Here is a 27,596-nt window from a genome sequence, read left to right as displayed (position 1 = left end):
CATGCACCAAGGAATACTCTCTTGTATATGTTTCGTCATTTCATCTAAAACTAATGTAAAAAGGTAAGGGCTTATGGCTGATCCTTGGTGTAATCCAATTGAGATCGGAAAATCTCTTGTTTCCCCTCCCACTATGCGCACAATAGTAGTTGCTCCTTCATACATATCTTTCAATACTTGTATGTATCTAATAGATACCCTCTTTTGTTCTAACACATTCCATAAGACATCTCTTGGAACGCTATCATAAGCCTTCTCCAAATCAATAAAAACCATGTGTAGATCTTTCTTCACATCTCTATATTTCTCCATCAAGCTTCTAATAAGAAAGATCGCTTCCATAGTTGGACGACCGGGCATGAAACCAAATTGATTGAGAGAGATAGAAGTATCATGACGTAATCGATGCTCCACAACTCTCTCCCACAACTTCATAGTATGGCTCATGAGTTTAATTCCCCTATAGTTTGAGCAACTCTGTATGTCTCCCTTTTTTAAAAAAATAGGTACTAAAATACTCTTCCTCCATTCATCAAGCATTTTCTTTGAGTTTAGAATCTTATTAAATAATTTAGTTAACCATGCCACTCTCATATCTTCCAAACACTTCCACACTTCAATTGGTATTTCATCGGGTTTACAGGCTTTACCCACTTTCATTCTCTTAAGTGCTTCCTTTACTTCTAAAGATCTAATCCTTCTAGTATAATTCACATTCTTTTCTATTGTTCTATAATCTATATTCACACTATTACCATTTTGACTATTATTAAAGAGATCATTAAAATAATTTCTCTATTTTTCTTTAATATCCTCATCTTTCACCAACACTTTTCCTTCTTTATCCTTAATGCACCTAACTTGATTGAAATCTTGATATTTCCTTTCTCTTCTCCTTGCTAATCTATAAATATTTTTCTCCCCTTCTTTAGCTCCAAGTTTCTCATATAACTTTTCAAAGGTCTGTACTCTTGCTTGACTAACTACATTTTTTGCCTCTTTCTTTGCTATCTTGTACTGTTCATATGCCTCATTATTATCACATTTAGGTAATTTCTTATACCATTTCCTTTTTCTCTTCACTGCCTTTTGTACTTCCTCATTCCACCACCATCTCTCTTTTGAGGGTGGTCCATGTCCTTTAGACTCTCCAAGTACTTTTCTAGCTACTTCTCTAATCTTTGATGTCATCTGTATCCACATATCATTGGCCTCCATATCCAGCTTTCATACTTCGGAATCGAGAAGCTCATTTTTGAACTTCACTTGCTTTACTCCTTTGAACTCCCACCACTTTGTTTGAGCTACACTATTTCTTCTGACCTTACTTGAATTGTTCCTAAACTTAACATCCAAAACCACCAACCGATGTTGACTTGTTAAAGCCTCTCTTGGAATGACCTTGCAATCCTTGCATAGAGCTCTATTTGTCTTCCTGGTTAAGAGGATGTCGATTTGGCTTCTATGTTGCCTACTTTTGAAAGTCACTAAATGTGACTCTCTTTTTATACAGTAAGTATTTGCTAGTATTAGGTCGTATGCCATAGCAAAATCCAGGATACTTTTTCCTTCCTCATTTTGACTGCCAAAACCAAAACCTCCATGAACATTCTCATAACTTTGCCTATCACTTCTTACATGTCCATTCAAATCTCCACCAATGAAAATATTCTCTTCATTCAATATGCTTTGTATTAAATCATCCATATCTTTCCAAAACCTTTATTTACTCTCACTGTCTAGCCCTATTTGTGGGGCATAAGCACTAACTATATTTATTGTTTCTCATTCTAGTACTAGCTTTACTAGTATAATTCTATCTCCTACTCTTTTCACAGCTATTACTGCGTCTTTCAATGTCCTGTCTATGATTATGCCCACTCCGTTCTTGTTTCTCTCCTTTCTGATAAACCACAGTTTGTACCCTGAATTACCCACTTCCTTACTTTTCTCTCCTACACATTTAGTCTCCTGAATGCAAGCAATATTCACCCTTCTCCTTTCTAAGGTATCCACAAGCTCCATTAATTTTCCTCTAAGTGATCCAACATTCCAAGTACCAACCCTGATCCTCCTCCTATCCTGCTCCTTCCTAATTGGTCTCCTTCTATGGTATCTTCTATTGTTTTCTATGTCTGTCTTGTATTTTATTCCACTATCTGTTCTACTATCTGTCCTATGAACTAACTTCTTTACCCACACCCGTCCATGATGTGGGAACCCTTGCTCACTTAACACCACACCCGGGCGTCGGCATGACGCGTCACTTTCGGTGAACGCCCTACATCCTTGTATATTTCTCACTACATCCGGGCTCCGATGTAGCGCGTCGTTAGTAGAGGACACCCCAACTTTTATATCATTTGAATCCATATTATAAGATGTGACGAAATTTGTACGCTGGTTATCACCTACTGCAACCCTCCTCCTTTATCCAGGCTTGGGACCGGTGAAGAGCAAACTACTTAGGATGAGTTTATCCTATAATTTTAATATTTATAATAATTTAGTCCTTAAATTTAGATTGATTGATTGTTAACTAACGATTAATTTTTAACAAATTAAAAAGATTATTTTATTAATAAAAATATACTTCTAAGGTCAATTTAATTATTTCTTAGAGGGATTAAACTATGGTAATATAATACCAAATAAGAGGCTAAATTGCAAAATACCTATAAAAATAATAAATTATAATCCTAATTTTTTAAAAGCATTCCTCGATTCTTTCTATTCATTTTCGGCAAACTCAGCAAAATCAGTCAACTAGAAATGGAAACTCAATTAACCTCTCAAACTAAAAATGGAAATGTCATCATCTACGCGATCAGTAGATCAAGCAATATGTCATAATTAGTGCTCTATAATTAATGTTTTCATGATGGTATTCGACTTTTGTTGCATCTTCATATTATGCATAGTTTGGAGACATTAGCTCGTGAATTTGGTGCACAACAAGTGGAGTATGTGATACTTTGTGGATTTGCCGCAAATGATGGCTTTAATTATCATATATCTAGCTTGTATAATTATGAGTTGCTTGTTTGTTCCAAGGATTTGATTCATCCGCTTTATTTATGGCTTATGATGGATGGCTAAAAGGACTTGATCTTGAGGTAGCAAGGTCCTGTGCTTTTTCATATTGTCTGCAAACCGCTCATTTGTCATTATAGTATCATTATGTGCCAACCCCACTAGTTTAACTTTTATGTTCATTATGCAGGAACAATCGGCTATTTAATGTGTGAGTGCACTAGATTAATGCATTTTTAGACATTTAACATTGAGATTCTTGTCTTTGAAGGTGGATTCCAAGCCAACATAATTGTGAAAAGGGATAGATTTTGAGCATTCAAACGCTTAATGAGCTAAACATAGTCCTGAAGGCGTTGTAGCTTTAGCTACTGTGCTTTGAATTACTATTACCACTCACTTGGAAACACAGTTGACTTTTTAGTTTCGCTTGTATGTTTCCTCGTCTTCAGTGGCACTTATGTTCTGCTATCAAAGATGAAATGGAAAACTATACATGGAAATGTAGAGATTTGAGAGGAGATGGAGACGCCTTTCACTCAACAATTTTGCATTGAAAAGAAAATCCCGACTTTACATCAACTACCTGCAAGATTTTTTTTTTTTTTTCATTTTTTCTCTCGTTTGGGGGGGAAATACCCAGTTCAGAAATTTGCCTCATCCCCGGCAAATTTCACCAAAAACTTCAAAATTGAGTACTTCTCCAAAGTTCTCCAAAGTTCTAGCTTTCTATTGACTCCTTCTCGTATCTCATCTATCAGAACAATATCATCCGCAAACATCATGCACCAAGGAATACTCTCTTGTATATGTTTCGTCATTTCATCTAAAACTAATGTAAAAAGGTAAGGGCTTATGGCTGATCCTTGGTGTAATCCAATTGAGATCGGAAAATCTCTTGTTTCCCCTCCCACTATGCGCACAATAGTAGTTGCTCCTTCATACATATCTTTCAATACTTGTATGTATCTAATAGATACCCTCTTTTGTTCTAACACATTCCATAAGACATCTCTTGGAACGCTATCATAAGCCTTCTCCAAATCAATAAAAACTATGTGTAGATCTTTCTTCACATCTCTATATTTCTCCATCAAGCTTCTAATAAGAAAGATCGCTTCCATAGTTGGATGACCGGGCATGAAATCAAATTGATTGAGAGAGATAGAAGTATCATGACGTAATCGATGCTCCACAACTCTCTCCCACAACTTCATAGTATGGCTCATGAGTTTAATTCCCCTATAGTTTGAGCAACTCAGATGTCTCCTTTTTTAAAAATAGGTACTAAAATACTCCTCCTCCATTCATCAAGCATTTTCTTTGAGTTTAGAATCTTATTAAATAATTTAGTTAACCATGCAACTCCCATATCTTCCAAACACTTCCACACTTCAATTGGTATTTCATCGGGTTTATAGGCTTTACCCACTTTCATTCTCTTAAGTGCTTCCTTTACTTCTAAAGATCTAATCCTTCTAGTATAATTCACATTCTTTTCTATTGTTCTATAATCTATATTCACACTATTACCATTTTGACTATTATTAAAGAGATCATTAAAATAATTTCTCCATTTTTCTTTAATATCCTCATCTTTCACCAACACTTTTCCTTCTTTATCCTTAATGCACCTAACTTGATTGAAATCTTGATATTTCCTTTCTCTTCTCCTTGCTAATCTATAAATATTTTTCTCCCCTTCTTTAGCTCCAAGTTTCTCATATAACTTTTCAAAGGCCTGTACTCTTGCTTGACTAACTACCTTTTTTGCCTCTTTCTTTGCTATATTGTACTGTTCATATGCCTCATTATTATCACATTTAGGTAATTTCTTATACCATTTCCTTTTTCTCTTCACTGCCTTTTGTACTTCCTCATTCCACCACCATCTCTCTTTTGAGGGTGGTCCATGTCCTTTAGACTCTCCAAGTACTTTTCTAGCTACTTCTCTAATCTTTGATGCCATCTGTATCCACATATCATTGGCCTCCATATCCAGCTTTCATACTTCGGAATCGAGAAGCTCATTTTTGAACTTCACTTGCTTTACTCCTTTGAACTCCCACCACTTTGTTTGAGCTACACTATTTCTTCTGACCTTACTTGAATTGTTCCTAAACTTAACATCCAAAACCACCAACCGATGTTGACTTGTTAAAGCCTCTCTTGGAATGACCTTGCAATCCTTGCATAGAGCTCTATTTGTCTTCCTGGTTAAGAGGATGTCGATTTGGCTTCTATGTTGCCTACTTTTGAAAGTCACTAAATGTGACTCTCTTTTTATACAGTAAGTATTTGCTAGTATTAGGTCGTATGCCATAGCAAAATCCAGGATACTTTTTCCTTCCTCATTTTGACTGCCAAAACCAAAACCTCCATGAACATTCTCATAACTTTGCCTATCACTTCTTACATGTCCATTCAAATCTCCACCAATGAAAATATTCTCTTCATTCAATATGCTTTGTATTAAATCATCCATATCTTTCCAAAACCTTTATTTACTCTCACTGTCTAGCCCTATTTGTGGGGCATAAGCACTAACTATATTTATTGTTTCTCATTCTAGTACTAGCTTTACTAGTATAATTCTATCTCCTACTCTTTTCACAGCTATTACTGCGTCTTTCAATGTCCTGTCTATGATTATGCCCACTCCGTTCTTGTTTCTCTCCTTTCTGATAAACCACAGTTTGTACCCTGAATTACCCACTTCCTTACTTTTCTCTCCTACACATTTAGTCTCCTGAATGCAAGCAATATTCACCCTTCTCCTTTCTAAGGTATCCACAAGCTCCATTAATTTTCCTCTAAGTGATCCAACATTCCAAGTACCAACCCTGATCCTCCTCCTATCCTGCTCCTTCCTAATTGGTCTCCTTCTATGGTATCTTCTATTGTTTTCTATGTCTGTCTTGTATTTTATTCCACTATCTGTTCTACTATCTGTCCTATGAACTAACTTCTTTACCCACACCCGTCCATGATGTGGGAACCCTTGCTCACTTAACACCACACCCGGGCGTCGGCATGACGCGTCACTTTCGGTGAACGCCCTACATCCTTGTATATTTCTCACTACATCCGGGCTCCGATGTAGCGCGTCGTTAGTAGAGGACACCCCAACTTTTATATCATTTGAATCCATATTATAAGATGTGACGAAATTTGTACGCTGGTTATCACCTACTGCAACCCTCCTCCTTTATCCAGGCTTGGGACCGGTGAAGAGCAAACTACTTAGGCGGAGTTAATCCTATAATTTTAATATTTATAATAATTTAGTCCTTAAATTTAGATTGATTGATTGTTAACTAACGATTAATTTTTAACAAATTAAAAAGATTATTTTATTAATAAAAATATACTTCTAAGGTCAATTTAATTATTTCTTAGAGGGATTAAACTATGGTAATATAATACCAAATAAGAGGCTAAATTGCAAAATACCTATAAAAATAATAAATTATAATCCTAATTTTTTAAAAGCATTCCTCGATTCTTTCTATTCATTTTCGGCAAACTCAGAAAAATCAGTCAACTAGAAATGGAAACTCAATTAACCTCTCAAACTAAAAATGGAAATGTCATCATCTACGCGATCGTAGATCAAGCAATATGTCATAATTAGTGCTCTATAATTAATGTTTTCATGATGGTATTCTGTCGACTTTTGTTGCATCTTCATATTATGCATAGTTTGGAGACATTAGCTGTGAATTTGGTGCACAACAAGTGGAGTATGTGATACTTTGTGGATTTGCTGCAAATGATGGCTTTAATTATCATATATCTAGCTTGTATAATTATGAGTTGCTTGTTTGTTCCAAGGATTTGATTCATCTGCTTTATTTATGGCTTATGATGGATGGCTAAAAGGACTTGATCTTGAGGTAGCAAGGTCCTGTGCTTTTTCATATTGTCTGCAAACTGCTCATTTGTCATTATAGTATCATTATGTGCCGAACCCCACTAGTTTAACTTTTATGTTCATTATGCAGGAACAATCGGCTATTTAATGTGTGAGTGCACTAGATTAATGCATTTTTAGACATTTAACATTGAGATTCTTGTCTTTGAAGGTGGATTCCAAGCCAACATAATTGTGAAAAGGGATAGATTTTGAGCATTCAAACGCTTAATGAGCTAAACCTAGTCCGAAGGCGTTGTAGCTTTAGCTACTGTGCTTTGAATTACTATTACCACTCACTTGGAAACACAGTGACTTTTCTGCTTGTATGTTTCCTCAGTTCGTTCTTCAGGTGGCACTTATGTTCTGCTATCAAAGATGAAATGGAAAACTATACATGGAAATGTAGAGATTTGAGAGGAGATGGAGACGCCTTTCACTCAACAATTTTGCATTGAAAAGAAAATCCCGACTTTACATCAACTACCTGCAAGATTTTTTTTTTCATTTTTCTCTCGTTTGGGGGGGAAATACCCAGTTCAGAAATTTGCCTCATCCCCGGCAAATTTCACCAAAAACTTCAAAATTGAGTACTTCTCCAAAGTTCTCCAAAGTTCTAGCTTTCTATTGACTCCTTCTCGTATCTCATCTATCAGAACAATATCATCCGCAAACATCATGCACCAAGGAATACTCTCTTGTATATGTTTCGTCATTTCATCTAAAACTAATGTAAAAAGGTAAGGGCTTATGGCTGATCCTTGGTGTAATCCAATTGAGATCGGAAAATCTCTTGTTTCCCCTCCCACTATGCGCACAATAGTAGTTGCTCCTTCATACATATCTTTCAATACTTGTATGTATCTAATAGATACCCTCTTTTGTTCTAACACATTCCATAAGACATCTCTTGGAACGCTATCATAAGCCTTCTCCAAATCAATAAAAACTATGTGTAGATCTTTCTTCACATCTCTATATTTCTCCATCAAGCTTCTAATAAGAAAGATCGCTTCCATAGTTGGATGACCGGGCATGAAATCAAATTGATTGAGAGAGATAGAAGTATCATGACGTAATCGATGCTCCACAACTCTCTCCCACAACTTCATAGTATGGCTCATGAGTTTAATTCCCCTATAGTTTGAGCAACTCTGTATGTCTCCCTTTTTTTAAAAAATAGGTACTAAAATACTCCTCCTCCATTCATCAAGCATTTTCTTTGAGTTTAGAATCTTATTAAATAATTTAGTTAACCATGCAACTCCCATATCTTCCAAACACTTCCACACTTCAATTGGTATTTCATCGGGTTTATAGGCTTTACCCACTTTCATTCTCTTAAGTGCTTCCTTTACTTCTAAAGATCTAATCCTTCTAGTATAATTCACATTCTTTTCTATTGTTCTATAATCTATATTCACACTATTACCATTTTGACTATTATTAAAGAGATCATTAAAATAATTTCTCCATTTTTCTTTAATATCCTCATCTTTCACCAACACTTTTCCTTCTTTATCCTTAATGCACCTAACTTGATTGAAATCTTGATATTTCCTTTCTCTTCTCCTTGCTAATCTATAAATATTTTTCTCCCCTTCTTTAGCTCCAAGTTTCTCATATAACTTTTCAAAGGCCTGTACTCTTGCTTGACTAACTACCTTTTTTGCCTCTTTCTTTGCTATATTGTACTGTTCATATGCCTCATTATTATCACATTTAGGTAATTTCTTATACCATTTCCTTTTTCTCTTCACTGCCTTTTGTACTTCCTCATTCCACCACCATCTCTCTTTTGAGGGTGGTCCATGTCCTTTAGACTCTCCAAGTACTTTTCTAGCTACTTCTCTAATCTTTGATGCCATCTGTATCCACATATCATTGGCCTCCATATCCAGCTTTCATACTTCGGAATCGAGAAGCTCATTTTGAACTTCACTTGCTTTACTCCTTTGAACTCCCACCACTTTGTTTGAGCTACACTATTTCTTCTGACCTTACTTGAATTGTTCCTAAACTTAACATCCAAAACCACCAACCGATGTTGACTTGTTAAAGCCTCTCTTGGAATGACCTTGCAATCCTTGCATAGAGCTCTATTTGTCTTCCTGGTTAAGAGGATGTCGATTTGGCTTCTATGTTGCCTACTTTTGAAAGTCACTAAATGTGACTCTCTTTTATCTGATGAAGTATTTGCTAGTATTAGGTCGTATGCCATAGCAAAATCCAGGATACTTTTTCCTTCCTCATTTTGACTGCCAAAACCAAAACCTCCATGAACATTCTCATAACTTTGCCTATCACTTCTTACATGTCCATTCAAATCTCCACCAATGAAAATATTCTCTTCATTCAATATGCTTTGTATTAAATCATCCATATCTTTCCAAAACCTTTATTTACTCTCACTGTCTAGCCCTATTTGTGGGGCATAAGCACTAACTATATTTATTGTTTCTCATTCTAGTACTAGCTTTACTAGTATAATTCTATCTCCTACTCTTTTCACAGCTATTACTGCGTCTTTCAATGTCCTGTCTATGATTATGCCCACTCCGTTCTTGTTTCTCTCCTTTCTGATAAACCACAGTTTGTACCCTGAATTACCCACTTCCTTACTTTTCTCTCCTACACATTTAGTCTCCTGAATGCAAGCAATATTCACCCTTCTCCTTTCTAAGGTATCCACAAGCTCCATTAATTTTCCTCTAAGTGATCCAACATTCCAAGTACCAACCCTGATCCTCCTCCTATCCTGCTCCTTCCTAATTGGTCTCCTTCTATGGTATCTTCTATTGTTTTCTATGTCTGTCTTGTATTTTATTCCACTATCTGTTCTACTATCTGTCCTATGAACTAACTTCTTTACCCACACCGTCCATGATGTGGGAACCCTTGCTCACTTAACACCACACCGGCGTCGGCATGACGCGTCACTTTCTGAACGCCCTACATCCTTGTATATTTCTCACTACATCCGATGTAGCGCGTCGTTAGTAGAGGACACCCCAACTTTTATATCATTTGAATCCATATTATAAGATGTGACGAAATTTGTACGCTGGTTATCACCTACTGCAACCCTCCTCCTTTATCCAGGCTTGGGACCGGTGAAGAGCAAACTACTTAGGCGGAGTTAATCCTATAATTTTAATATTTATAATAATTTAGTCCTTAAATTTAGATTGATTGATTGTTAACTAACGATTAATTTTTAACAAATTAAAAAGATTATTTTATTAATAAAAATATACTTCTAAGGTCAATTTAATTATTTCTTAGAGGGATTAAACTATGGTAATATAATACCAAATAAGAGGCTAAATTGCAAAATACCTATAAAAATAATAAATTATAATCCTAATTTTTTAAAAGCATTCCTCGATTCTTTCTATTCATTTTCGGCAAACTCAGCAAAATCAGTCAACTAGAAATGGAAACTCAATTAACCTCTCAAACTAAAAATGGAAATGTCATCATCTACGCGATCAGTAGATCAAGCAATATGTCATAATTAGTGCTCTATAATTAATGTTTTCATGATGGTATTCTGTCTGACTTTTGTTGCATCTTCATATTATGCATAGTTTGGAGACATTAGCCTGTGAATTTGGTGCACAACAAGTGGAGTATGTGATACTTTGTGGATTTGCTGCAAATGATGGCTTTAATTACTGTTATATCTAGCTTGTATAATTATGAGTTGCTTGTTTGTTCCAAGGATTTGATTCATCTGCTTTATTTATGGCTTATGATGGATGGCTAAAAGGACTTGATCTTGAGGTAGCAAGGTCCTGTGCTTTTTCATATTGTCTGCAAACTGCTCATTTGTCATTATAGTATCATTATGTGCCGAACCCCACTAGTTTAACTTTTATGTTCATTATGCAGGAACAATCGGCTATTTAATGTGTGAGTGCACTAGATTAATGCATTTTTAGACATTTAACATTGAGATTCTTGTCTTTGAAGGTGGATTCCAAGCCAACATAATTGTGAAAAGGGATAGATTTTGAGCATTCAAACGCTTAATGAGCTAAACATAGTCTGGAAGGCGTTGTAGCTTTAGCTACCAGGCTTTGAATTACTATTACCACTCACTTGGAAACACAGTTGACTTTTCAGTTTTCTGCTTGTATGTTTCCTCAGTGCTCCGTTCTTCAGGTGGCACTTATGTTCTGCTATCAAAGATGAAATGGAAAACTATACATGGAAATGTAGAGATTTGAGAGGAGATGGAGACGCCTTTCACTCAACAATTTTGCATTGAAAAGAAAATCCCGACTTTACATCAACTACCTGCAAGATTTTTTTTTTTTTTTCATTTTTTCTCTCGTTTGGGGGGGAAATACCCAGTTCAGAAATTTGCCTCATCCCCGGCAAATTTCACCAAAAACTTCAAAATTGAGTACTTGGGATCGTCTTCAACCTTTTCTTTGTTCTTGGTTTCAAATACACCCTTCATTATACGCGTGTAGAGCCTCTCAAGCTGTGGAATGCCATAATTTTCTGTGCGCTCCACAAAAAGACCCTTGACATGCTCTGCATGGGTTGACATTTCAGCGTCGAACATAGTAGCGTCTAGGGATCCGCTTGCTTCCGCTTCTGCTTCTGCTTCTGCTTGCCTGGAAGTTTCCGGCCTATTGCCATCAGCAGATGAGGATTCTGGCCTTTCAGGATCCATTTCATTAGCCTCTGGCTCTTCTGATGGCTTTGCCTGTGCTACGTCTTGATGCTGGGATTTATCTTCTGCTGCCAAAGCTATTTTCATCAAAGCATAAAGCGATCAAAGGTTCACATTATTCATCAAAATATAAATAACTCACAATTAAATATCATTCAAAACTTCAAATGGGCTAATCCACCAAAATGTATCCAGTAAATGTTGGATTCAGCATGGAGTGCTGGGTTCAATTCATACATGGCGAGGGTATCTAGCTTCAGTGTTCATTGTCAGTATCAAACCTAAAATTTAAATAATAAAAAAGATTGGCTTGAATCATGGAACAGCCAAAGGACATAATATAACAGCCACCTCCAACTAAGAATATTGCAGCATCCTTTTTCTCGAGGTAGCTTAAATTTACTGGCAGGGATTTCTATAGAGATGGCAATTTCCACCCAACCAGGTGCCAAATCCCTGTCCCACCATGTGTCAAAGGGCGGGGATGATTTAGGTTGCCTGCCCTGCCTCATCCCTATGTTAAGGAAATATACATTTATACTATTATTTTAACACAAAATATGTATAGTTATTTTTATATTTTTAAAAATACAAAGTTTATTACTCAAGTGTTTTTTTTTAATACTAACCCATATAGCATGCAAAATTTAATATATATACTATAACATGGGATGATAATGGGTAAAAAATATATATTTTTTAATAATTTATCAAATAATAAAAATTTAAAACAGGATATCTGCCCTCCACCTGCCTCCTCCCCACATTTTATTTTCCCCACCCCACGCCAAACAAGGCAGAGATGGTGATGCGAAAATCCACTCCCAATCCACCCCATTGCCATTCCTAGATTTCTAAACTTTGGGTCAAATATTCTAGATCAGAATGCTAACACTGAATGTTATTTTCAAATCACCTAACAGTATCATAATAAATAAAAACCAAATATCAAAGTAATGAATAACAATACCTGCACTTGCAACATCAAAGTTTTTCTTCTGCCTTTTCAAAGCCTCATAGCTTTGATCCAGATTAACCTCTGGCTGTGCATTACGTAGTCGGGCACTTGCTCTAGTAACAGTTGTCAGCTGCACAACTGGGGTTGATGGGAAAATAGATCCCCCAAAATCATCTGGTACATGAACTGGGCCCCCTTGGGCAGCAATCTTGTCACAGTATGCAACAAGTGCAGGGTCCATCTGTGACAGCATTCCATGCACCTGAAAGAAAAGATTTATGTAAGGCCCTTAGAAGAAGGTTAGTACAAGGAGAGAAGAAAAGAACAGAAGAACCTACTGCATCTCGAAGCTCATAACCCCTACTAACAATCCTGGCACCATTGTAATCATCTCCATTATACACCTGAATTTGAAAGAGAATAAAGGTCAACTTGGAAGAAAGGTAAAATGTACAAGACAAACATTAAAGCATATGGAAATTCCTTTTCATTTGAATTCTGGATCCTTGAACACAACACAGTTGAAATTCATCCATTCATTGACTGGTTCAAAACATTAATACTGCATTTCTTTTCCACAGTAAACGACTCAGAAAATGAAGCAGCTCTTTTAATGAAATCATATAGCCCAAACATTTATACAATCTGGACATGATCAGCTCCAAAGCAGCAGAAGATCAAGGAAAAAAAAACAGAAAAAAAGAGCTGCTTGCCATAAGTTCCCCTATCACAAAAGAGGTGGATCAAGGAAATAATAGGAAAACTATTATTTGAATTAATCACAAAAGAGATGGATCATTAACATACTAGTTAGATGGCAGATGCCCTAACAAAGTAGCAAAAACACTGGTACCAACACTTGTAACAAGATTAAAGGCAGCAAATAGCAAGTCAATGTATTGAGATTTTACAGTTCAGAGCAATATATATCATAACATACAAAAACTTGGTCATGTTTTCTCAAAGTTTCTAAAATAACCAACGGAGAATCCCTGCTTGTTACCCCAGTCTCTGCATTTTCGCTTTACTTTGTAAATTGCAAGTCAAAATATAATAAAATATTTCTATCCTCCTATGTAGTTTTTCTACAAGTGAATGAAAATAGAATAAAGCAATATCCATCATTAAATTCATTAAAGATCATTATATAAAAATCAAAAAAATAAACAAATAAATAAATAAACACACACACACACACACACACACACAAGCACCTACATAAACATTCAAAATGAAATCCAAAAATCTCAATTTTGATTAGCTTTTCTATAGCTTTGCTTAATATGGTGAGGGGTAGATTTACTGTAATCTTACCTTTTATGGTGCTGGATTAATGATCTTTAATAATCATTTGTTTGAACAAGCACAATAAATCCCCAAGCACCAAAAAAAGGTTCGAACCCCAATATATGCTCAAACTAATAATAGAATCAGCAACTATAATAATGAAATCATCTTTCAAAGCAATAGCAAAGAAACTCTCTTTCAATATCATAGATTGCACTTTGCGTGTTTCAATTATTGCTTTGACTGTTATACTATTTTACCAATGCGAAAATGCTATAGACATTAACAAACGTTACATACAGTTTCATCAACCTATATGGCAATTCTTAGTTATATTGTAATCATGAAAAGAACGGGCAAATAATCGCATAAATCCAAACTTTGGGATAATTTCAATTCTATCCAATTCTCTAAATATAATCAATTTAGGCAATATATTCTAGAATGAACAGCATATTAACATGCAGGAAATGGCTAATCAGGATTCAATTAACAAGTGGAACCCACATGATGATATCTTACCCACCGTGCAATGGCATTTTGAAACATATGGACCCACTCATTGGTTGTAATCCCAATGAACCACAATAGTTGGTTTAAACACATCACATGGGCCCATTTGTTAATTGTAACCCCAATCAGCCAACACCTTTATGTTACCTTGATAATTCAATGCCGCTTCGGCATAGACATATGCCTTAGCCATGATTTCCACCCCTTGGATACAGTTGCCATCGATTTTGAAATATGTGCACTAAATTGATAATTAAGAGAACAAGATAGAATTGAAAATTATAGCAAAGTTCAAGACTTGTATAGGATCAGTAAGCAAAAAGAAATGCTCTTCAGAAATTTTACTGACAGTGAAAAGATACCATTTTAACTTGACAAATTGTAACATAATATTATAATGATAAGACATATATCAGATACTAACATGACAAGAGTTATCAGACTCCTTATGTGTCTTATGAAGGTTTTATATAATTTAATTGTATGCAAACAATTGTCGATGCTTTAATATTTGCAGCAGGGTTACATCCCTTAAATTCCTGATCACTAATTATCAATGAATAAATATTAGGGAGCATTAATGAAGTAAAAAGAATTTAGACATGGAACAAAAGTTCAGTCAGTTACAAGAAAAAACAAACGTACTAATTAACACACCTTTGCATTGGTCACGATGAGATCAATGTCTTGCAAGAATGCTGAGCACGTGATATACTGACAAGAGTCAACACGCTGCAGTAGAGTAGCCATGTCCATAGGATTCTGGATTATTGAGCGATAATTTGGAGCATCTTCGTCTGTGACGGGATAGTGGAAGGCACTAAATCGTTTGTCATGCAGTATCCTGCAACAAAAGAAGAAAAGTCAATTGGCATTTGCTATTTGCCATTTTACTGTGCAAACCATGGTTTTAAAACGTAATGTCCGTTATTTATAGGTTTCAGGGGTAGTATTACCAATGCCCCTTGTAAGTAACGGGTATAAAACTTTGGGGCACTCTTTTGATGTTAATAAGATTAGTTCTTTACTGAACTATCTACCTAGTTATTTTAGTTTTAAATTGATTTATACTAGTGATATCCAAGAATGATGAATTTAATGTATTTTTTATTTATTTATGCTTACTTGAGTTGTATATCTTAGTTTTAATTATATTTTTAAATATCTAGTCATTTCATAAACTTCACAATTTTTTCAAAAAAAAAAAAAGTGTAGCAATAGGCTGTTAAAGATACATTAAGGACGTTGCTGGCCTATTTCCGTTATTCGCAATCACGATTTAAATCCATGGTCAAAACAAATTATTGTTTATCTAAAACCATGTATAATTTGTCAGTATTCCAACTTTGTTTCAGTCTAAAGAATTTGGGAGCACTGTGTTCTAATTCATCACATTCACCACAGACACAGTTCCACTTTCTCAACAAGCCAAAAAATATTGGCCGACATACTGCACAGTCTACTGCTAAAAATCAAATTTAGAACATACAAATTACTTGATGCTATATGGTTTTATGATTATTTCAAAAAATTACTTCATCAACATCCTCCACATTTGGAATGAAGTTCATAGAGAATTGAAATATCTCTATTTGATTTCTAGATTAAACTTTAGAGAGAAAAAAAAAAAGAAAGAAAAGAGAAAGAAAGAAAAGATAAGGCAATAAATACTGAAATTGACATGTTACAACTCTATTTTCATAACATAAAGTGCAATTTAATCTAAAAATGTTATATGAAGGGCAAACTAAAGGTCATCTTACCGATTGCAAATATCTCTGAGGCACATACGCATTCGACGAAGGGCATGCTGCTCAGCCTCTATCTTGGCTTTTAACTCAGAGGCCTTTGGGCCACTTGTCACTTTTGGTACCTTGGGAAGATCAGGAAGGGATACTGATCCTTGTGACTTCTTGGTTATGCCCTCTAACAGAACTGATAAAGCAGCTTCAATTAAACGGTCGAAAAACAAAGATCTGTCTTCAACTGATGGTATGCCCACTTGATAGCTGACAATAAAAAGTACATCTATGACTATAATAGTGAAATTTAAAAATTCTTCCAAGCTACAAACATATAAAAATGAATAATTCTACAAAATTCACAAGAATTAAGTTTTGAATGGCAAAAAAAAAATCACTGTTAATGTGTATTAATCTGTTAACGTAGTATGACATCCGAAAAATTCAAAATTTCTACAAAATTCACTAGAATTAAGTTTCAAATGGCAATTAAAAATTCACTGTTAATGTGGATTAATCTGTTAACATAGGATGACATCCAAAAAATTCAAAAAATGAAAATGGATAACACAAAAGCAACATTATGTTTGGAATTTAAATTTCAAGTTGAGGCCAATCAAGATTGACGTAGATGACAAGAAACTCAAGCACTCTAGAAACCTAGAATTATGATCTAGATGTCATATTGGGTTTATTTGGGATAGTAGAACACTTTCTTGTCCTTCTGGACTGGAGTGTTATTTACATGTCTATTCATAAATATTTGCTGTTGATCCAATACTTTCAGGGGTATTTTCATAATTTCAGGCATTGCTGGAAAAAAAACTGCCCAGATTTCTTCAGTAGTTTTTATCTTTAATTTGAAGTATATTTAGAGTCCTTGTTGGTTTAAGATAATATTATTCCTTTTATTTTTCCCAAGTGCAAATCCTTAGAGATTTAGGATTAGTTTTGATGTTCAATATCTTGAAAAGTTTAGGATTAATTTGAGTCTACAAATACCTATGATTGCAAGCTTATAATTTAGTTTTGCTATTGATAAACTACAAGCAGTTATACATCTTTGGATTGTGTGATGCAATTCTACCCTTAGTGCTATGCCCTTATTTTACTGTTCATATCTTACTATTCACAATGCCTAATTTGCATTACGAACAACCCACAAATCGTTTCTTGTTTAATTTTGCTTCTCAATCCCACCCTTATATAAACCCTAATAGTCCAGCAACAATGTCTACTCATTCTAGCATTCAAATAACCTACATCCAGCCCCATTATTCCGTTTCGCAAGCAACCCTACTTCAGAGATGCTTCTAGATACCAGCATAAATACAGTGTTGGCACCAAGGCACTTTTAAGGTATGTAAGCTTGCATTTGATGGCTTTCCATGCCTTAGCAAGACACGGAATGCCCTTATTTTAGGATTATCCATAAGGGATCCAACTTAATCTCACAACAAAGATATTAAAGTGAAATTCTCAAATTGTTTGATGAAGAAATTACAAATGAGTTTCCCAACAATCAAAATTATGCATCAGAAAAATTAGAAACAGCAATGCTACCTTTGTAATAAACACTTGTTTTTAAAAAATAAGACATACATGGAATGTTGAGGAAATACTGGAAATGGCTGAGTCTCATTGCCCATGGGTAGTTCTGTAGTAGTTGCAAGCAACAATATGGGCAAGTCAGATGGCAATTCATCTAACAGAGTCAACAGAACAGCCCTTAGCTGTTCATGTGCCTGAATTATCAAGGTTATCAAACTCAGATTACAAATGCACAACACAATAAGATCATTAATGTTAAATGTATTGGATCAGAAACGTGTTATTAAAAGCAACAGAACCCAACTCAACTCAACTAAGCCTTTATCCCTAAAATTTGGGGTCGGCATTAAAAGCAACAGAACAGAATCACAAAATTTAAGAAATCTTTTTCAATTTCTTCAAATCAGATCAGACAATAAAAAAAGTGAGAGGAGGGAAGGATGGAGGGCGGGTTAGTGACAAAAAAGGCATGAATTTAGCCAAATTTACAATTATGGATATGGTCAATAATTTGGAACATGGACTGTAATTCATATATCAATTACAATTGCATCCAAGTCTAAAATTTCATTCCAGGTGATAATGTAGCCATTATAATAATAAATATTGATCAAGTTGCTTTTTTCTAATGTAATAGAGTTCATATGGGATTAAAAATCTCATTGCAATAATAATATTATCAACTAAGACAACATTTTTTACATGTAATGGATTTCATATTAAGTCAAACATGGTTCTCATTTAAGCCTAATGGAGTGTTGTTGCAATAAGAAATATTATTTTTAACGGTGGCCTAATCATCTGAAAAGGAATTGTAGGCTTTGAATACAAATGTAATGATACATTAAGTATGGCCATAATAATGAATTTCCCACAATAATAAATTTGGTCAAAGTTTGTTCTCTTTTTGGTAACTGAGAACCCTCAACTGCGCTCTCTACAACGAAGAAAAATAAAGAAAGAAAGAAAGAAGGGATGAAAGGGCTTACATTATCCCACCAAAGATTGAAGTGAGGCATATAAAGGATTGAAGGAGTTGTTCTTCTCGCTTCACCAAATATATGTACCAATGCTTCCTCTGGTGTCTTTGCACTAGGATCTGAAAGAAGAGATGGAAGTCCAAGAGAATGAACTGCAAATTTCTCCAGTTCATGTAAAATTGCAGGCCCAAGATGATCCTGTTAAACTATATCAGTAAGTATATTTAGTTTGAGGTTCCCATAATGACCAGTCATTAATATCAAGTGATGACAAGATAATTACCAGGCCAGAACCTTCACCACCAGACAGCAAAAACCGTGGCCTGTACACAAGAGGAATTGCAGACCCATAGGAAAGCATAGAAAGCTTGGTAAACTCCGATGACACTGCAAGGAGGGAAAATATATCGGAAATAAAATTCATGGCTTTCTGGAGATGTCTTTGCAGACATGGTGCAACTACTAAAGATAATGGCCTAGAGTGCACAACAGCACCCCTGTGAGCAGCAGGGGTTATTGTGGACATGGCTTCAACAAAATGATACTTTTCAACCATGACCGAGTCAACATCAATCAGAAACTTATCATCACTTGTGTACACTTGTGGATATTTTTCACGAAAAGCACGGATTGCAGCTTCAGTGCATAGTGCCTTTAAATCAGCACCACAATATCCAACACATCTAGCTGCAAGTTCCAATTTTAGTTCCTTTGAAGGAGGCTGCTTCCATTTTCGGGTGTGAATATCTAGTATTTCAGCACGTGCCTCACAACCAGGCAAAGGAAAGTTAAATTCACGATCAAACCGACCAGGGCGACGCAAGGCTCCATCAATGGCATCTACTCTGTTGGTTGCTCCAATCAAAACAACTTGTCCACGAGAATCTAGACCATCCATCAACGCAAGCAAAGTGGAAACAATAGAATTGTGTATTTGCTCCTGTTTGCTTGACCTCACAGGAGCAAGTCCATCTATTTCATCAAAAAAGATTATGGAAGGCTGATTCCTTTGTGCCTCCTCAAAAAGCAATTTCAATTGTCTTTCAGCCTCACCTACCCATTTACTAAGTACATCTGCGCCCTTACGCATGTAAAAACTAACCTTCTGACCAGCTTTTGAAGCAGCAGAAGCTAATGCCCTGGCAATCAATGTTTTGCCAGTGCCAGGAGGACCACATAACAAAACTCCCCTTGGTGGGGTGATGTGATAGCTGGCAAAGAAATCCGAATATAGCAAAGGAAAAAAAACCATCTCCTTCAAAGCATCAATGTATTCTGAAAGCCCACCTATCTCATCAAAACTCACACTCTCATCAACTTGTAAAGGTTGGATATCAGCCCCTCCCTTAGAGCTCGGCCCAGCAGTTTGGATCCCAGAACTTAATGTAGCAATAGTATCACCCTGATGACCCCAACCAGAAGCAGCCATATTCAGTCCCCATGATGTCATCCCATGGACATCTAGTCCCCCAAAGAGCCAAGGCGGACCAGATCTACTCCCTCCTCGTGACCAAGGAATAGCAGGACCCTGGTCCAGCTCATCCACAAGAAGGGAATCGTCAGAATCTTCAGCTCTTGTTATACGATGACGCTTGTCAACTCGTGATCCACCCTTCCTTACATCCCTATTAACCTTGGTACCTATTCCTTGATGCAATACCCTTTGAGGAGATCTTGGTCTTTGCTTAGCTTCTTCCATAGAAAGCCTACGGACATCAGCACGATTTCGGAGATCATATCTCCTCCTTCCCTCCTGTTCTTCCTCTTCACCTTCTTCATCATCACCATCTTCCTCTCCTTCATCTTCGCCATCTCCATCACCCTCATCCTCAGTTTCATCATCATTCTGACCATCATCTGCATCATTATCATCAATTTCATTCCCATTTTCAGTTTCATCCTCAACAAGCTTTTCAAAATTTTCTTGTTCATCACCAGATTCCAAATTCAATTGTTCTCTTGCTACTGTTTTTGAACGGCGTGGCCGTAGTCCTTCACGTCGAGGGGTTGATCTGGTATCCATAGTCTTCTTATGCTTAGGAGATGATAACTCATCCTGACTGACACTATTATCAATCCGGTTCCTCAAGGTTCGGCAAGTTGGTTTCTGAAAATAAAGTTAACCAAAGCATTGCATAAAATGAAAAGTAACAAACAATTCATCATTCTGACTCACATATTTGTTACAGTGTTCAAGCTAAAACAAACCAATCCAAGAGAAAATAGTAATTAATCCCCGTAAAAACCACATGCATGCATGAGTATAGTTCCTCACCATCAAGTCTTCATCTTCTGATCCGGAACTGTCTGTAAAATCTTCAAGATTTACAGAAATCCTCCTCTTTCTGGTCGAGCGTCGAAGATTGGTCGCAACTGACTGCAACGAAAGTGAAAGTAGCATATGCAAGAAGTTAGAATGCTTAACTCAGTGGGAAAAGGAAATTGATTTAACTCGGTGAGAAAAGGTATTCAATTTAAAAATTTAAATATATACAAAATATACATAGTTGTTTGTCCAGGGAAGTAAAACATTTGTCTTCATGGAGATTATACCAGATAAGACGACATTTTGGTCCAAGAATAAGTGCCCTCTACAGCAATCTAAGATCTAAGATGTTAATTTGCTGCTTATGTTTTATTTATTTTTATGCTTTGCATATCAGGGATAATGTGGTAATTTCCTGCTCTGTTAGATTGGCCTTTTCACACTTGGAAACTTAATCTTATTGCTGCGGGACCCTAGTTCTCATAAAAAAAGTCCTTTAATTCAACCAAAAACTAAATGATCATATTTAGGCTACATAAATAAAGCAATGATATACAAAATTATTGAACACGACAAAAATACATATCTTTAAAGTTCATATTCCGGAATGCCTAAAAGAACAAAAATTTTGAATGGGTCCTTACAAGATAGGCACATATCATGATTAGGACTCCAGCATTGCCTATGGGGAGGTATATAAAATGCATGATTTTAAATATGAAAAGCATATTATTTCAAAAAAATATATATATATGAAAAGCATATTTGTAGTACAAAATTAATGTCACCATTATATCATCCACATGTTAGAAAGCATGAACATCCAAAGCATCAACAAGAAATAACTATCATCCTAAATTGGCAGGAAAGACCATTTAACCAGCAATTTGAGTTAATATTCATCAAAGTTCAGAACAGAAAAATGGTAATGTGTGTGAATAAATGGAGGCACTAACATTATTATTTGGGTTTCGTGTTGGCCGATTTGATGGACACAACATCTTGGCAATTCGAGAAGCATCTGTCCTCGTCTTAGTTTTAGTTTTCCTACTGCTGATGATGGTCGGAGTGTAATACAAGTATGTCCGACTAAAAACTTTTGGCCTCCTCCTGAGCCTATCACTTGTTCGTACTGGCCTAGGAACAGGCCCATCACCTTGACTAGAATGCTTTGGATACATATGTAAACGGTAGCTCTAGTGATTATGGTCTTCCATGAAACTTGAAATGCCTAACTGAACATTTAGAGAAACGATGAATACAAGTTTCAGCCTGAATCCAACAGAAATAAGCATCTCTAAAACACACTAAATTGAAACCCTAGATTAATCCTGATAGGAAATACAGAGAAAAATCATACAATAGTTACCCCCAATCTTTTCTTATTTTCTTTTCAATTTGATTTCTGCTCTATTTAGTGAAATTAACAGAAACCTTTCAGTTTAAAGAAAGAAGCTAGCATATAAAAGCCCAAATTTAAAATCACATATGCAAACTAGAGAGTTTCATCAGTAAAAATAAAACCTAAATTGCCCAATTATAAAATCTTAAAAAAAGGACTTACTATTATAGGGTCAAAACTTGAAAAATGAAATGTTTATAGGGAAAATCCAGTTTCCAAACAGAGTTTCTCACTAATTACAACAAGATTTTTCTTAAGGAGCTTAAAATACCAAAAACAAGAACAACAATCAGAAATAATCAGCTAATGTCCTACTCCAAAACAGAGATAAAACACTAAATAATCCACAAGCAGCAAAATTACCAACAGAAGCAGAGATGCATCAATCAAGTTCAAAATGAATAAAGTCTGAAAGACAAATATCTTAAAAAATAAAAGAACACCTAAAGTCCTAAATTTTAAAATCAATACATAAGTTTGTCCCAACAAAAGATGGATGGAAGCAGTCAGAAACTGAAATTTTGAAGGAAGCGCCCAAAATAAACAAAGCATTTAACTACCAGTAAAAGAAATAGGTACATTAAGCAAAAGCACTGCCATATCTGGCAATCATGGTTTAGGTAGTCAGATTCCAAGGAATTGCAACGTACGCATATTTTATGTTCATACATAAGCATAGCTGAAAACAAGCTCCCATACAGAGACATATACAAATGTGAATATGCATTTAAATTCATTATAACCTTCCCATATAACAAGTTATTTCCATTGATGGGAATAACCAGGAATCTACTAATTATGAAATCATCGTTCACACTAAAACATTCAGGTTGTATTTTGTTATTCAAGCTAGGCTCACTAAGAAGTTAGAACACTCTACTCCAATGCTTAATAAGTTGCACCACTTTAACATGTAGGCCAGGTGTGCATTTATGTGTATATATATATAGAAAAACATATGTGTATATATATAGAAAAGTAACAAACCCCACACCCTCCCCCTCGCCCCCCCCCCCCCCCCCCCAACCAAAACAAACCCCAAAAAAATATAATATCCAAAACCCAGAACAAAATTTACAAACTTGCAAAGGTAAAGAAGCCTTCACACTTCTAAAATCAACTCAACACGTACTCCCTTTATTTTCTTGAGTTATCCTTTTGTTCTACTTCAATTCCAAAAGAATATATGACCAAAGAAAAACATGCATGCATTTTAGAAATTAAAACTAATAAAAGCCCTAAAAGTTAGGAGCAATCAATTAATTTAAGCCATCAGTTCTCACATAGAATCAGAGAAATGCATATCAATAACTTAAAAATTCACAGATTCAACATAAAAAAATATTAATGCATGCTGCCAAAACAGAAATTTTCAGCTCTGTAATTGAACAAAAGCAATGTCACAGACACACAATCTATAAATTTCACTTTCAAAAATTCCTGACAATAGCTCGCTGCATTTCACTTCGAATTAACAAAATTATTCAAACCATCATTTACTACAAGCTTAGCAGGGCCAAAAAATAATTAAAAAAAAATTAACTTAAAGATAGAGATTTACCTGGTCAGAGATCTAGCTAAACAGGGAGGGCGAGTGCGCCGAGCTAGTGAACATAAATTCTGAGCTAGAGAAGAGAAGAAGAAGACAGAGGTCTAAAACCCCAGGTCTTGGTTTTGCAGAGAGCGTTGTGATATTTATAAATATATAAACCTAATGTACCAGGAGGCCGAGTTTCCCATCTGAGTCCAGACTCAGAATAATAAGCGTATTCTGAGCGAGTCACGACAGTGCTACTATTTTTCTATGACAGGGTCCCACTTGTCTCTTGGCCCCGTCATTTTTCACCACGTGTCTAAATATTTCGACAGAATCTTCGCATTACCGTATATTAGCCAGTAATTATTTGCCACGTCATCGAAAGCCCAAAGTTTTGGTGACCTGCGAATGTTGAGTCTTTTAGTTTGTAGACGTGGCGATTAAAGATCGGATCAAGCTGAGTGAACTCGTTGATGCTAACGTGCACAGTTGGCGATGGCGACGGTTAAATTTTCATTGGAATTTCATCACATTGAATTAAGATGGAATTTTGTAGTATATAATAAAATTTAGAATAAATTTAAATTTAAAAAAAAAATTATAATGAGTTTAATTTAGATTTAAGTTTTATATATTGAGTATTTATTATTTGAAATTATTTATATAAATTATTTAATTAAATATAAAATATATATTTTTTATAATAATATTTATAAATTTTATATATTTATTTAAAATAAAATAAATTTTAAATATTTTATGAAATTATTAAAATTTTAAAATATAAATTATTAGTAAAAATAAATTTTTATATACATTATTAATTAAAATATTTAAAATTAAAATAATTTAGATATTTTTAAATAATAATAATCGAGTTTGAAATAAATTTAATAATTAAAAATAATTTTTAATTGAATTTAAGACAAATATAGATTTGGATAGGGCCATCCCTGTATATAACTCTAACTTTATTAACTCTCTTTTTTTAAATTTAAAAAAAGAAGTTAAAAGTATTAAATAAGGGAAAATATGAAAAGGGAATCATATGTTTTTATAAGGGTATGCAAGTTAGATTCTAATTCCAAATTAGTATTTATTTAAAAATTAAAAATAAATAGGAATTTTTGTTTGATTCGTTAATATTTAATTTTAAATTGATTTGATTCTTAGCACTTCAATTCTGTTCAATTTAGTATAATTTCAATTCAAATTTTAATTTATGTAATAATTTTATTTAATTATTTTTATAAAAAATTATATCTAAATTACCATTTAAGTTTTAAAGGACATTGTTAATATATAATATATTATTTATGGGGAACCTAACTCAACCCTTCTATAATTATGAACAACCTCAATCAATACACATATCACTAAAAAAAAAAAGTATTAGCAACGGATTTATCAAATTTGTCGCTGATAATATAGGCTAGCGACATCACTAATTCATCACTAAAGTCTATTAACAATGAAAATCATCTGTTACTAATTCATGATTAATTTAAAAAATTTGGTTTTTAGTGACATTCTAATTTATCATTAAAATATTAGTGACAAATTAATGAAAAATTTATTGTTAAATTTATCTATGATAATTATATATATTTTTTTAATATATACAATTAGTATAATAGCAAAATTTTAAGAATATAAATAGTTAAATAACGTACGGACTAAATAGAGCCATACTTTACAAGAAAAAATGTTTACTTTAATTAGACGGCTTATTTGGTGTTCTATCATTTTGACAAAATTTTTTTAATAATTTTAATTTATTCAAATTTTCAGTTCATCCGTACATTCTTGTGATAATATCATCAAGCGTCGTGTTCAATTATTGTTATTGTGGGAAATATTAAAATTCCTTGGAGCTTTTAGAAGATTCTTGCCTCAATCTACTTGAAAACTACTTCTTTTATGTACTATGACAGTAACCAATTCACTACAAGACAAAAATGTAGCTTTGTCTTGTCATTCAAGACCCACAACATTGTTAAGTACACCAGTGGTTGCTAATTCTCTATAACATCAATCATTTTTTGGATATAACCAATCATTTCTTGTGGATAGATGGGTTCTAACGCAATGCTTGTGGGGTAAGAGAGGAAGCAAAAGGGCAAGCAAATATAGAAAAACTATTTTCTTTTATTTGGATCACTGTAAAAAAAAACAGAAGAAGAAGAAGATAGCCCTTTCTGTCACCCCATTGTGCCGGTGTGCCGGTGTTGGAGGAAGGAAAGGGTAGAGCGGCAACGGATCAAGATTTTTGATATCAAAGCCGGCTTAAATAGTATATAATTAAGTTTGTGATAAATTTAAGTTGAATAATAAGAACCGTGATAGATTAGATTTTATATATGAGATATTTATTATTTAAATTAATTTATATAAATATTTAATTAAATATATAATATATATATATATATTTTATAATAATAGTTATAAGTTTTATATTTTTTATTTTAAATAAAATAGAATTTAAATATTTATGAAATTATTAGAATTTAAAATATAAATTATTAATAAAAAATATTTTTTATGTAAATTATTAATTAAAATATATAAAATTAAATATTTTGATATTTTTTAGATAATAATAATAAAATTTTGAATGAATTCAAGTAATTGATAATAAATTTTAATTGGATTTGAAATTAATTCAAATTTAAGAATACTAATTGAATTCGAATTTAAGTAGAATAATTTTTACGAATATACTACCCCTATCATCCCCAAAAAAAGGAAGTGAAATTAACAAATTTTTATTTTTATCCCCTACAACAAATAATTTTTAAGTTACATCTCATTGGTTTTGGTAAAATTAAAGAAACAAGAAACCATTTCCATCCCTCCTTAGCTCTTATCTATACCAACCCATCAATAAGAAGAAAAAAAGAGGAAATATCTCATTTCCCATCTCCTTTCTTTCCATATGTTCATTCTTTCCTCTCATTAGTTAGATTTTAGTTTTATTCCTTGTATTTTTTATGTTTATTATATTTTTTTTATTACAATTTTTCTTATAAATTATAATTCTGCCAATGCTTTTTTTTTTTTTTTATCATGAAGAAATTATATAGCGTATTCATTATTCCAGAAAACAGTTTATATAGAAGGACAAGCCAATAAAAAATGTATGTATAAGACATTACGATTATTTAAATTATTAAAAAAAATTACATTTTAATTATAATTTTATAAAACCCACTCGTATATACATATACATTTATTATTGGCTTATCATTTTATGTAAGTTAGCCTACATAGAATCACTGTTGTAGCATATAATTTTTCATGGTAACATTTCTACCATGCTAGCCTTGAAATTTTCCTTTTAAAAAAATAGCATGACAACCAGAAAATAGAAGGAAAAGCAACAGAACTTCCCATTACAAAAATATGCTCTCCCCCAAGAAGGTATGATACCATTCTACAAATCAATATCTTTAAAGTTGCCAAAACATCACACAGGCACTGAACAATTATAATGGTTGATGTCCATTTATTCAAACATCTACTAACATATGGCGAAGCAGTGTAGGAATCAAGTAAATGCGTTTCTTTTTTTTTTTTTTTTTTTCAGACAAGTAAATGTTTATTTCATATAAAAATCTATCAAGGTATTAACAAATATTCCAAAAAAATGTTCAAACACTGAACAATGATCATGGTTGATGTCTATTGATATAAACACATACTAATACATGGTGAAGCAGTTCAGAAA

General features: G+C 34.0%; 1 protein-coding gene across 4 annotated transcripts; it reads right to left on the bottom strand.

Annotated features, from left to right (window-relative positions):
- Window positions 1-10,992: 10,992 nt before the first annotated feature.
- LOC110647355 (ATPase family AAA domain-containing protein At1g05910) lies at window positions 10,993-24,029 on the bottom strand. Of its 4 annotated transcripts, none has more exons than XM_021801137.2 (11): window positions 23,894-24,028; window positions 21,887-22,165; window positions 20,940-21,041; window positions 18,948-20,771; window positions 18,674-18,862; window positions 17,736-17,878; window positions 16,155-16,400; window positions 15,049-15,235; window positions 12,930-12,995; window positions 12,604-12,853; window positions 10,993-11,710 (listed from the first exon to the last, which is right to left on the bottom strand). In XM_021801137.2, exons 2-11 carry the CDS (start codon window positions 22,109-22,111, stop codon window positions 11,307-11,309), a joined length of 3,636 nt encoding a protein of 1,211 aa, XP_021656829.2. In that variant the 5' UTR covers window positions 22,112-22,165; window positions 23,894-24,028; the 3' UTR covers window positions 10,993-11,306. The 4 variants fall into 4 exon arrangements, with proteins under 4 accessions (XP_021656829.2, XP_021656828.2, XP_021656832.2 ...); XM_021801136.2 differs by having other exon boundaries at window positions 21,887-22,161; window positions 23,894-24,018; XM_021801138.2 differs by lacking the exon at window positions 10,993-11,710 and adding an exon at window positions 11,807-12,147 and having other exon boundaries at window positions 23,894-24,029.
- Window positions 24,030-27,596: the final 3,567 nt, after the last annotated feature.

The sequence above is a fragment of the Hevea brasiliensis genome, chromosome 6 (genome assembly GCF_030052815.1).
Source record: "Hevea brasiliensis isolate MT/VB/25A 57/8 chromosome 6, ASM3005281v1, whole genome shotgun sequence".
In the NCBI taxonomy this organism is placed as follows: Eukaryota; Viridiplantae; Streptophyta; class Magnoliopsida; order Malpighiales; family Euphorbiaceae; genus Hevea; species Hevea brasiliensis.
The sequence above is the reverse complement of the archived record's forward strand: the minus strand, read 5'-3'. Positions and strand labels throughout refer to the sequence as shown.